A 13,188-nucleotide genomic window follows, 5' to 3' on the forward strand; every position below is an offset into this window, starting at 1 on the left:
TGTGTATTTACAATCCCTTTCTCCAAACGGATTACTCATTTACCTAGCTCTTATCAATAGATATTATCCATTTATAAATTACAGTGCATGGAGAATGCTGTTATTTCTATCGTTAAAAAGAAAGTAGATGCTTTTCCCACTTTTCCACTGGTTTACAGTCCACCTATCAACATGTCTGTAAACAATTGTTGTAGTGACATCATAAACATTCTATTGTCGTTTAAAAAAAGTATAAACACAAAATGACAGCCTCTGCATTACATCAGCAGCCAGGTGATACAAATAGCATACATTCTCTATTTTAACATCAATAAACCCATCCATTTAAAAATGAATTCAGTAAATGTCAACGTAGCAAGCCAGGCAACTAACAGCAATTTTCTAAACAATGTTTTGGTCCGTTGCTACTAGCTTGCTAGCCAGTTCAAATAATGACCAGAGTATAGCTGACAACATCTTAACATTAGCTACTTTTTATTCATTATTAAAGGAAAATAAACAACATGATAATTTACACGGAGAGCTTACAGAAAATAGCTTACTGTCACAGTGTGACGAAATAAAAGTAGGTCATTCTATATAAGAATTGTATAACTCCTGCATTATCTTTGTCACAGGAGGATTTGGTCTGGCTGCTGTGGAAGTCTGGTAACCACTACAATGGACGTTGCCACAGTCCCAGAGACTCAAAGTCAAACTTTGTTCATGTCTGACATTTGCAGTGACGGTCTACAGACATTCCACCGGAGTATAAATTAAATGTTGTTTTTACCAGCGATACTTGTCACATTCTAATTATCTACAGACGAAGTATAAACTGGCCTTTACATTTGGTGGTGGTTCGCAGGCCTGCGCAGTTGTTGGCTTTGTATACTTTTTTTGTGTATTTGGTCTGGAACGCACCCATCAGCTCGTGTCTTCTTTATGAAGATCTTTGCTTCCACCTACTGGGCTGGAAACTATATATATTTTTTCAACATTTGAGAAAGTAAGATATGAAAGGCAAATTATGATATTATAAAATGTAATATGTATTGAATGCATCGTGGTAAAAATTAGTAAATAAATAAATAAAATGGAAGCAAAGGTTACAGGTGATGTCAGATCGACTTTTCCGGTATACTTCCGGTATTGATTGAACACATGCCGCTGTAGCAGAGTAGTGCTGGCTGTCTGACTCTCGCTCCGTTAAATTTTTTCATAATATCTTGATTTATAATATGGCTTTTGACCTGTCCTCAGCCAGTGCATCTGCAAATGCTGAGGCCTCGGAACTTCAGAGGATGATAGCAGTCGAGCAACAGAAAGCTCAGTTTCAAGCACAGGTAGCTAATGTAACTAGCTAAGTTAGCTAGCTATTTTAAAGTGATAGCAAAGACAGTACAGTATGAAGATAGGCTAAAACTTATTTTCCAATAGAAATCCCCGATCACAGTTGTAGGTGACGTTGCCTAGCTAAACTGATGCGTAGAAATACGAAATTGGGGAGAAAAATGGGTAAAAAAAAAAATATGTGCGTGTATATGTAAAAAAAATATGTGCGTGTATATGTGTATATATATATATATGTGTGTGTGTACGTAATGGGGTGTAACGTCGTCTCGCGCCGAACTGCGCATGTACAGGCCGTCAAATCAAAGGCACTCCTTTGATATAAAGTATTTTTTTACGAAAATGAAAACATGTCAGGTTGGAGTAATAACATGTTGAACTACGTAAGACATTGGCTCGAATCTAGGTTGTGCCTTTAGATTTCGAGAAAATGAAAACTAAGGAATAATTGACTTCTCAAACCCCGGTCTGGTCTGGTCTGTTTCTCAAGCGTTGCCGGAAGTCTCGCGATGTTGCGCCTCTGGGTTTAGAAACTTGGGATCGCTAGCAAGTTAACTCCCCAAATACATTTCCCTATTGTTTTCTGGACTTAAAAGTTGTTGAAAGTCAGATCATTCAGTTATGTCTCAATATCAAATAAAGGGAAAGACGATTCCTCTATCCAGTCTATTTCCAATTGTGCAACTGAAATTATGTTGAAATGTTATTTTCTCTCAAGGTTTTAGGGTATTCCTTTACTATTAGACAGTATAATCAAAAATAGCTATTTGCAGGTGAACTATTGCGTAATCCCTTTAAAGACATTTGACTTATATCTTGTGTTGTGTTTATGGCGTTTTTTTCTTTCTTGTAGGTGCACACCTTCACCGACGTGTGCTGGGACAAATGCATGGACAAGCCGAGCAGCAAGCTGGACTCCCGGACGGAGACGTGCCTGGCTAGCTGTGTAGAGCGCTTCATTGACACCACCCTCACCATCACAAACCGCTTTACTCATATGGCGCAGAAAGGGGGCATGCATTGACTCAACTCAACACTCAACAGGGACAAGATGAAGAAAGGGGTTATGCATTGATTCATTCAGTCATTGAGCCAGACTTTCATCATAGTAGGCTTGTTAGATTTAACTCAACACTTCTGGGACAAGATCAAAGGACCTGTGCAACGATTATCATCCAGAAATGGTGTGTTCTCTTGGACTCTGTGCTATTGACAACAATTGTCCAATGACTATGCTGATCTATTTTAATTTGTATTATGTTATTTGGCAGGGACAAAGCACAACAAAAACATATTTCTCGTAGCACTGAGAAATGATGTTGCACCAGATTTAGCTAAAAGCTACTTTCCATCTGTAGTCCCCGGGCAGGTGAACATGTAAACATTATATACAAAACAGACAACATAAATACATCAGACATAAAAAAAACAGAGATTAGGACATAGATACATTTTTAACACAGAAGTCAACACATTGCCCATAGAAACACATTGCTGTTGGATAAAAAGTGTAATCTGTAATGATGCAGGCCTATTGACTTTGTACATCACGTTGTTACAGAGTTCTAATGTGAGATCTGTAATGGTATTCATTGCTCTGCTTTGAACATGTCAATAAAAGGAATAGCCTAATGAGCAAATAGCCAGATGGGAAAATTCTTTATTTTAAGGCAGACACTGATGTGTAGCCTATACATCACTCCTCTCTGTGAATTATAGGGCGAGCACGTTTTGCATCGCCCAGTCCCCTGGCTGTTGCCTGGGTGAGAGGAGTAAGCACTTGACTTGCAATTTCAAATCAAGTTTTATTTGTCATGTGCCGAATACAACAGGTGTAGACCTTACAGTGAAATGCTTACTTACAAGCCCTTAACCAACAATGCAGTTTTAAGAAAGAATACCCTAAAAAAAGAAATAAATAAAAGTAACATAATTAAAGAGCAGCAGTAAAATAACAATAGTAAAATAACAATAGCGAGGCTATATACAGGGGGTACCGGCACAGAGTCAATGTGCGGGGGCACCGGTTAGTCAAGGTAATTGAGGTAATATGTACATGTAGGTAGAGTTATTAAAGTGACTATGCATAGATGATAAACAGAGTAGCAGCAGCTTAAAATATTAGATGTTCAGGAGTCTTATGGCTTGGGGGTGGAAGCTGTTTAGAAGGCTCTTGGACCTAGACTTGGCGCTCCGGTACTGCTTGCCGTGTGGTAGCAGATAGAACAGTCTATGACTAGGGTAGCTGGAGTCTTTGACAATTTTTAGGGCTTTCCTCTGACACCGCCTGGTATAGAGGTCCTGGATGGCAGGAAGCTTGGCCCCAGTGATGTAATGGGCCGTACGCACTACCCTCTGTAGTGCCTTGCGGTCGGAGGCCGAGCAGTTGCCATACCAGGCAGTGATGCAACCAGTCAGGATGCTCTCGATGGTGCAGCTGTAGAACCTTTTGAGGATCTGAGGACCCATGCCAAATCTTTTCAGTCTCCTGAGGGGGAATAGGTTTTGTCGTGCCCTCTTCACGACTGTCTTGGTGTGCTTGGACCATGTTAGTTTGTTGGTGATGTGGACACCAAGGAACTTGAAGCTCTCAACCTGCTCCACTACAGCCCTGTCAATGAGAATGGGGGCGTGCTCGGTCCTCTTCTTTTTCCTGTAGTCCACAATCATCTCCTTTGTCTTGAGCACTTGAGGGAGATGATGTTGTCCTGGGACCACACTGCCAGGTCTCTGACCTCCTCCCTATACGCTGTCTTGTCTTTGTCGGTGATCACTGTTGTGTCATCGGCAAACTTAATGATGGTGTTGGAGTCGTGCCTGGCCATGCAGTCATGAGTGAACAGGAGGGGACTGAGCACGCACCCCTGAGGGGCCCCCGTGTTGAGGATCAGCGTGGCGGATGTGTTGTTACCTACCCTTACCACCTGCGGCCTGTCAGGAAGTCCAGGATCCAGTTGCAGAGGGAAGTGTTTAGTCTCAGGGTCCTTAGCTTGGTGATGAGCTTTGAGGGCACTATGGTGTTGAACGCTGAGCTGTAGTCAATGAATAGCATTCTCACATAGGTGTTCCTTTTGTCCAGGTGTGAAAGGGCAGTGTGGAGTGCAATAGAGATTGCACAATCTGTGGATCTGTTGGGTCGGTATGCAAATTAGGGTGGGTCTAGGGTTTCTGGGATAATGGTGTTGATGTGAGCCATGACCAGCCTTTCAAAGCACTTCATGGCTACAGACGTGAGTGCTACGGGTCGGTAGTCATTTAGTCAGGTTACCTTAGTGTTCTTGGGAAAGGGACTATGGTGGTCTGCTTGAAACATGTTGGTATTACAGACTCAGACAGGGAGAGGTTGAAAATGTCAGTGAAGACACTTGCCAGTTGGTCAGCGCATGCTCGGAGTACACGTCCTGGTTATCCGTCTGGCCCTGCGGTCTTGTGAATGTTGACCTGTTTAAAGGTCTTACTCACATCGACTATGGAGAGCGTGATCACACAGTCGTCCGGAACAGCTGATGCTCTCATGCATGTTTCAGTGTTACTTGCCTCGACGCGAGCATAGAAGTAATTTAGCTCGTCTGGTAGGCTCGTGTCACTGGGCAGCTCGCGGCTGTGCTTCCCTTTGTAATCTGTAATAGTTTGCAAGCCCTTCCACATCCGACGAGCGTCGGAGCCGGTGTAGTACGATTCGATCTTAGTCCTGTATTGACGCTTTGCCTGTTTGATGGTTCTTCTGAGGACATAGCGGGATTTCTTATAAGCGTCCGGGTTAGAGTCCCGCTCCTTCAAAGCGGAAGCTCTACCCTTTAGCTCAGTTCGGATGTTGTCTGTAATCCATGGCTTCTGGTTGGGGTATGTACGTACAGTCACTGTGGGGACGACGTCATCGATGCACTTATTGATGAAGCCAGTGACTGATGTGGTGTACTCCTCAATGCCATCGGAAGAATCCCGGAACATATTCCAGTCTGTGCTAGCAAAACAGTCCTGTAGCTTAGCATCTGCTTCATCTGACCACTTTTTTATTGACAGAGTCGCTGGTGCTTCCTGCTTTAGTTTTTGCTTGTAAGCAGGAATCAGGGGGATAGAATTATGGTCAGATTTGCCAAATGGAGGGCGAGGGAGAGCTTTGTACGCGTCTCTGTGTGTGGAGTAAAGGTGGTCTAGAGTTTTTTTCCCTCTGGTTGCACGTTTAACATGCTGGTGGAAATGAGGTAAAACGGATTAAAGTTTCCCTGCATTAAATTCCCCGGCCACTAGGAGCGCCACCTCCTGTTTGCTTATGGCCGAATACAGCTCATTGAGTGCGGTCTTAGTGCCAGCATCGGTTTGTTGTGGTAAATAGACAGCTACAAAGAATATAGATGAAAACTCTCTTGGTAGATAGTGTGGTCTACAGCTCATCATGAGATACCCTACCTCAGGCGAGCAAAACCTTGAGACTTCCTTAGATATCGTGCACCAGCTGTTGTTTACAAATATACATAGACCGCCACCCCTGGTCTTACCAGAGGCTGCTGTTCTATCCTGCCGATAGTGTATAACCCGCCCTCTCAAAATTGACGACGAGGCTGGCTAGGAGGGGTGGAGTCAAAAATAACAAAACTAATGTGTTGAGACAAACTTCTGATCATTGATTAACAGTGGCGTGTATTCATGGGTGCCAAGGGAAGCCAGGCTTCCCCAGAAAATGTACAAAGAAAAAAACATATAAAATATATATTTAGTCTCTCTGTGTTTCATAATTTTGCTTCAATTCGCAAGAGGCTGAATGTATCTCACCGGAGAAAGCATGTGTAGGCCATCTATCTGATGCTGTCTGGTCAAAAAGAGTATGACATTGTTGCCACCCGTAGCATTGAATGCAAGAAAAGCCAGCGAGCATTTGGCCTCCCTTGATAATTAAAAATAATAATAATAATTGGCAATCAGTGTTAAGCTAAACTGAGTGAGCTCAACTGTGAATGGTCCTGGCGCACCAACAAACAAAAAAAATGTCAAGGGAAGCCAGTTTGGATTTGGCTTCACTCCAAACACATCACATCAACATCAAATATGTCATTGATAGAAACAACTTGAATTGTTGCATCTCGTTGTGTTGTTGTCCTCCGGTGGCTAGTTAGCTAAAATTGGCCCTTTCCTAAATTAGCCATGAATGGAGGTAGGGATTTGTGGTTTTACTTAATTCTCCGTACTGGCCAGTGATTATAACGGCGATTCTGATCCCACCATAAATTCATACATTGTGCCCCCGGCCTGAATGGATGGAAGTTCAATATTTAGCCAGATGTAGAAGGCTAATGTTAACTAGCTAACGTTGCCCATGAAAGGAAGTTAGGCTAGCGAGGTAGCCTAGGACAACAAAACATAAAAGTGTGTACTGTATGACAGTCATAGACCGTTTCGTCAACATGAAAGAGAGGAGGATGGCATTGGCGTTTCTGTACAAGTAGGGTGAGTCAACATGTTTTTTTCTACTTGCACGAATGCACACACACACATCAGAACCATGGACAGCCACATCATATTTAGCTTAAGTTGATTGGACTAAATTGTTTTCGGTATCTTTTAGTTGTCACTGTATTAGACTAAGCATAGTTGATTTGATGTTGTTGAAATGGAGCTGGAATAGTGGAGGCAGCTCCTGTTTTCTTTGCTACTTGCGGTAACTCTCTGCGGTTCTAAATCAATAGTTTAGTTAACATGAACTTGTTTGACCATGCTGTAGGTCATGTAACTGTGCGCCCATGATGATTTTGCGCCCATGATGATTTTGTGATGACAAAGAAAACTAGGGAATGGTCAACATGTTCTTCAAGTACTTCTAGCCCCTATAATCTAAAGGGTGATGACAGGTTTGAATGAAATAATAACTGAGGGAGAACATGGTTGAGTAGGCCCTTTTTTCATGGTGATTTAAAAGGACAGAAGTTGTGTATGTATTGTGCAATACATTTCACTAACTTATGATCATTCCCTCAACCAATTGCATTTTTCTATTCAAGAAATGTTAGGCCTACATGAAAAACTATACTTGCAGTAGTGGTATGATATTTTTTTTCCTTACATTTTTTTGTTGTTGGAACAATTACATAGTTGCTTGAAGAATAAATAGGCTTATAGGCTACATGCATGACATGCCGAGGGGTATGTGTGTGTCACTTTAAGAACTTGAATGGAAAGTAAAAGAAGGGTTTGTAAGCATACTGGAGAATCAAAAGTGAAAGAAAAGTGATCCTATGTGTCGAAATAGCTTCACCTGTATATTTGGCTATACTTCCAACAGGTTCGTATAACGTTTAGAATGTATTTGACTGTGTATTTGGCATTGTCAATTGGTTATTTTATTAGGATATGATTACGTGATATATTTGGTCCGCCATAAGGCTACCTTTTGCCCTTGGACTAAAGAAATATAACTTCCACAGATACCGACTCATTTGCATTGACTATGGAACTACAAGAGATCACTTTTTCTGGCTGGACTGCGATTCAGGAGAAGAAGCTCCATGAAGGCGTGGAGCCCAAACAAGAGAAAGTTTACACCATGTACCATGGCACGTATCTCAAGTTTGCCCAGACTATCATCACCGGTGGGTTCCAGCGCTCCAGCGGTGGAATGTTGGGACCGGGGGTCTACGTGAGCCGCAATATCGCTAAGGCAAAGTGTTACCCGCTGAATGCTGACAAAAAGGACGCGATAGTGTTAAAGTTAAAGGTGCGGGTTGGCAAGGTGAAGAAGATCGACATTGATAACCATCCGCTTCAGAAGACATGGCACCAGAACGGTTACGACAGTTGCTGGGTGCCACCAAACTGTGGCATGACCGCTATTAAATCTGGCCGTGAAGAGGATTGCGTCTGGGATCCGGCCCGGATTGTGGTGGTGGATGTGGCCTGCTGTCTGGACGATAAAACGCGCTGGGACCTCCGAAAGCAAATACGCGGAATGAAGAGCCATGGCGCAAAGAACGGGTGCAGCCAGTGCCATCAGAATACCTCAACCACTGGGTCTCACCCTATTCAAAGATGCTGGGCCTGCATCGAACAGATTTGCCCCTTTCAGAATAAGCATGTGTGCACAAACAACTAGTCCTACTTTGCGTGGCCTGTCTCGCTTTTTGACATATCACCCAAAATCTGGCCCATCACCTTGTATTCCATATCAAATTAAGCTTGTTTTAACGTGTTGTCGATGTCATAAAATGTGTTCTTGTATTTTTTGTAACCATTGCAGCCTAATCGTATTGGGATCCCATTGATTAGACAAATGAAGCAATATATAGGGCCAACATGGAATAAAATACTTTACATAATTTGACATAAAGAGTTTACATTGGTGATGAAGTTTTTGTCGTAGCCTATTCTTTTGCATGTGATATACGGTATAGCCTATGCTTAAAAAAACAAAAAAAATAGGAGCCAGCCTAGTCTACTACGTTTACTGATAGGCTGCAGTAATATCAAACGAGCAAAATGTGTAATATTTGACAAGGAGACAGCTGTTTCTCATGCTGCGTTCACGTGCTTGTTAGAACTAGGAAACTCGGTAATGTCCGAATCGATGAACGGGGCACTTGAATAACTGTAACCAGTTAGCAAGTCGGACATTTCAGAGTGTCCTATTTCCGATTAGCACATGAACGCGGTATCAGTCAGTGGACACGCGTGTATTTACAGTCTTGTCAAGCTTCTCCGCTTCTTCTCCGCCTGAAGACCAATGGACAGGACATCAACTTCATGGGTCATCATGACGAGGTGCCGGGAGATATGCGCGTTAACCTGCAAGTCGGAACTAGGAAACTCAGAAATGTCCGATTTGCTGACTAACCGATTGAACGCGGCACGTGTATAACTACAACCAGTTAGCAAGTAGGACATTTTCAAAGTTTCCCAGTTATGACTAGCACGTGAACGCGGCAATATCCAGGTGCAATAGCCAGGTGCAGAGTCATACAGTGTGTATGTACCTAGCCACCTACCTAGCCACCTAGCCATAGATAGGTATATATATAACCAGAGCTAGATAGAGCTATATATATATATATATATATATATATATATATATATATATATATATATATATATATATATATATATATATCTAGCTCTATCTAGCTCTGGTTATATATATACCTAGCTATGGCTAGGTGCCCCATCACCACAGTAGGTGGCGGTACTTACTGTAAACGTCATGGACACCTATTTCTGAGATTAGAGCAAGATGGCTCCATGGGAAGCAGGAAGTAAATACATGTCATTGAAGAGATTAAAGCGAAGAGACTCAACAGAGCCTCGAGAAGAAGGTAAATTATGAGAATTTCATCACGTTTGGGGTAAGTTCTTGTGTCCTATATTGTTTTACAGTGGAACTATTATATGTTAAAAGGCAAAGCTTCATGAAAAAAACGCTATAGGTTGTCTTGTTGCACTGATTTTTTCTATAAACAACCAAAACACTGTTGATTAGCTTAATTTATGTGTTTGATTGATTTTAAAATATGATATTTGCTTGAGGTTAGCCCTGCTGCTGTGACAAACCTAGTTTGCCCATGGTAGAGCTGTCCTTCAGCACCACGAAGTTTGCCCTGACTACCATAGACAAGGGTTTGGGTTAATCCCTTGCCGATCAGCAGAGCTGTCCTTTCAGCACAACACAGACACTCTCGGGGCTAGTTTGTAGACTAGTGGCCAATCCTCAAAAAGGGATTTAGTTTTTGAGATACCCTTACGTGGGGAATAACAAAGCAAAATCATTTATGAAATGGAGGGTTGTGTACAAATATTTTACTGCAAAAGTTTTAAAATGTATAGATATTGTGAAAAAAATGTTTTATAGCCAATCAGTGTTGAGCTAAACTGATTGAGCTCAACTGTGAATGGTCCCAGCGCACCCCAAAAAAAAGTCAAGGAAAGCCAGTTTGGATTTGGCTTCACTCCAAACACATCACATCAACATCAAATATGTCATTGATAGAAACAACTTTAATTGTTGAATCTCATTGTGTTGTTATCCTCCGGTGGCTAGCTAGCTAGCTAAAATTGGCCCTTCCCTAAATTAGCCATGAATGGAGGTAGGGATTTGTGGTTTTACTTAATTCTCCGTACTGGCCAGTGATTATAACTGTGATTCTGATCCCGCCATAAATTCATACATTGTGCCCCCGGCCTGAATGGATGGAAGTTCAATATTTAGCCAAATGTAGAAGGCTAATGTTAACTAGCTAACGTTGCCCATGAAAGGAAGTTAGGCTAGCGAGGTAGCCTAGGACAACAAAAAATAAAAGTGTGTACTGTATGACAGTCATAGACCGTTTCGTCAACATGAAAGAGAGGAGGATGGCATTGGCATTTCTGTACAAGTAGGGTGAGTCAACATGTTTTTTCTACTTGCACGAATGCACACACACACATCAGAACCATGGACAGCCACATCATATTTAGCTTAAGTTGATTGGACTAAATTGTTTTCGGTATCTTTTAGTTGTCACTGTATTAGACTAAGCATAGTTGATTTGATGTTGTTGAAATGGAGCTGGAATAGTGGAGGCAGCTCCTGTTTTCTTTGCGACTTGCGGTAACTCTCTGCGGTTCTAAATCAATAGTTTAGTAGTCCGAAAATGTCGGAAACATTAACTTGCTTGACCGTGCTGTAGGTCATGTAACTGTTTGTTACATGTAATATGCTTTGTGGACTTTCCCCGGACAGAGGTTGCTTTCTGGATTTGTGATGAAACAAAGGTGTGGATTCATTTATTCTGCCACTGTCTTCTTATCACGGTCGCAAGGCATATGAACTAATGGTTATAGAGTAAACAACACAATTATCAGTACACATAGGTTGTAATATGGCTTTTTTTTCTGGCTTGGCTTCCCCAGTGATTTTACCAACGCACCGCTACTGTTGATTAACAAACATTTCAACAGCCATTTACATCATTTTTTTTTTTTGTCATTTAGCAGACGCTCTTTATCCAGAGTGACTTACAGTTAGTGTGTGCATACATTTTTCATACATCAAAGGCAAATGGAACAGTGTCATGTTGCTGTCTGTCATTAGTTACAGAAATGATTCTTGCCCTTTTAAGCTGACATTTCTGTCATGTTTTAGTTAGTGACGACATTCATCGCCCCCGGCTCTAAAGTACTCAATAACAGCAGCAAACTCCACCTTCGCCGCCTACGCAGTTCAGAGTCCACAGGGGGTGCAAAACGAGTGCGCCCATGATGATTTTGCGCCCATGATGATTTTGTGATGACAAAGAAAACTAGGGAATGGTCAACATGTCCTTCAAGTACTTCTAGTCCCTATAATCTAAAGGGTGATGACAGGTTTGAATGAAATAATAACTGAGGGAGAACATGGTTGAGTAGGCCCTTTTTTCATGGTGATTTAAAAGGACAGAAGTTGTGTATGTATTGTGCAATACATTTCACTAGCTTATGATCATTCCCCCAACAAATTACAGTTTTCTATTCAAGAAATGTTAGGCCTACATGAAAAACTATACTTGCAGTAGTGGTATGATATTTTTTTCCCTTACATTTTTTTGTTGTTGGAACAATTACATAGTTGCTTGAAGAATAAATAGGCTTATAGGCTACATGCATGACATGCCGAGGGGTATGTGTGTGTCACTTTAATAACTTCAATGGAAAGTAAAATAAGGGTTTGTAAACATACTGGAGAATCAAAAGTGAAAGAAAAGTGATCCTATGTGTCGCAATAGCCTCACCTGTATATTTGGCTATACTTCCAACAGGTTCGTATAACGTTTAGAATGTATTTGACTGTGTATTTGGCATTGTCAACTGGGTATTTTATTAGGATATGATTACGTTATATATTTGGCCCTCCATAAGGTTACATTTTGCCCTTGGACTAAAGAAATATAACTTCCACAGATACCGACTCATTTGCATTGACTATGGAACTACAAGAGATCACTTTTTCTGGCTGGACTGCGATTCAGGAGAAGAAGCTCCATGAAGGCGAGAAGCCCAAACAAGAGAAAGTTTACACCATGTACCATGGCACGTATCTCAAGTTTGCCCAGAGTATCATCACTGGTGCGTTCCAGGTGGAATGTTGGGACCGGGGGTCTAGGTGAGCCGCAATATCGATAAGGCAAAGTGTTACCCGCTGAATGCTGACAAAAAGGACGCGATAGTGTTAAAGTTAAAGGTGCGGGTTAGCCTATTATTTTGCATGTGATATACGGTATAGCCTATGCTTAAAAAAACAAAAAAATAGGAGCCAGCCTAGTCTACTACGTTTCCTGATAGGCTGCAGTAATATCAAACGTGTCTGTTTCTGGTCTCCTTGTGTTGATGTCCTGCAGTAGCTAGCTTGCTAAATTGGCCCTTTCCTAAGCCATGGATGGAGATGGGCTTGTGGTTTTGACTTAATTCTCTGTACAGGTCAATGATTATGACGGCGATTCGTGGTCCTCTGTAGCTCAGCTGGTAGAGCACGGCGCTTGTAACGCCAAGGTAGTGGGTTCAATCCCCGGGACCACCCATGCACAAAAAAAAATGTATGCACGCATGACTGTAAGTCGCTTTGGATAAAAGCGTCTGCTAAATGGCATATATTATTATATTATCTAACCAGGACTAAGATTGAATCCTACTACACCGGCTCTGACGCTCGTCAAATGTGGCAGGGCTTGCAAACTATTACGGACTACAAAGGGAAACCCAGCCGCGAGCTGCCCAGTGACGCGAGCCTACCAGATGGGCTAAATGCCTTTTATGCTCGCTTCGAGGCAAGCAACACTGAAGCATGCATGAGAGCACAAGCTGTTCCATTGCACCATTGAGAGCATCCTGACCAGGGTAGTGAGTACAGCCCAGTACATCACT

General features: G+C 41.9%; 3 protein-coding genes across 3 annotated transcripts in view; all 3 read left to right on the forward strand.

The window, feature by feature from the left end:
- Positions 1-1,127: 1,127 nt before the first annotated feature.
- On the forward strand, positions 1,128-2,974 carry LOC311147317 (mitochondrial import inner membrane translocase subunit Tim8 B-like). The gene is made up of 2 exons (XM_084184004.1): positions 1,128-1,325; positions 2,186-2,974. The coding sequence occupies exons 1-2, from the start codon at positions 1,221-1,223 to the stop codon at positions 2,354-2,356; spliced, it is 276 nt and encodes a 91-aa protein (XP_084040130.1). The 5' UTR covers positions 1,128-1,220; the 3' UTR covers positions 2,357-2,974.
- Positions 2,975-7,524: 4,550 nt separating this feature from the next.
- Positions 7,525-8,670, forward strand: gig2o (grass carp reovirus (GCRV)-induced gene 2o). The gene is made up of 2 exons (XM_084184279.1): positions 7,525-7,609; positions 7,752-8,670. Exon 2 carries the CDS (start codon positions 7,775-7,777, stop codon positions 8,414-8,416), a length of 642 nt encoding a protein of 213 aa, XP_084040405.1. The 5' UTR covers positions 7,525-7,609; positions 7,752-7,774; the 3' UTR covers positions 8,417-8,670.
- Positions 8,671-10,699: 2,029 nt separating this feature from the next.
- The window catches only part of snx19a (sorting nexin 19a), a 44,132-nt gene continuing 41,643 nt past the window's right edge, over positions 10,700-13,188 (forward strand). Inside the window, exons 1-2 of the mRNA XM_084184810.1 lie at positions 10,700-12,086; positions 12,229-12,430. The gene's annotated coding sequence lies outside the window, so the exon portion shown is untranslated. The remainder of the gene's footprint in view (positions 12,087-12,228; positions 12,431-13,188) is intronic.

This window comes from Coregonus lavaretus (genome assembly GCF_964263955.1).
Source record: "Coregonus lavaretus genome assembly, chromosome: 20".
NCBI classification, from domain to species: Eukaryota; Metazoa; Chordata; class Actinopteri; order Salmoniformes; family Salmonidae; genus Coregonus; species Coregonus lavaretus.

Coding starts and splice junctions, on each gene's coding strand:
- LOC311147317 (XM_084184004.1), top strand. CDS start 1,221: ATGGCTTTTGACCTGTCCTCAGCCAGTGCATCTGCAAATGCTGAGGCC. Junction 1,326..2,185: donor AAGCTCAGTTTCAAGCACAG/GTAGCTAATGTA, acceptor TCTTTCTTGTAG/GTGCACACCTTCACCGACGT.
- gig2o (XM_084184279.1), top strand. CDS start 7,775: ATGGAACTACAAGAGATCACTTTTTCTGGCTGGACTGCGATTCAGGAG.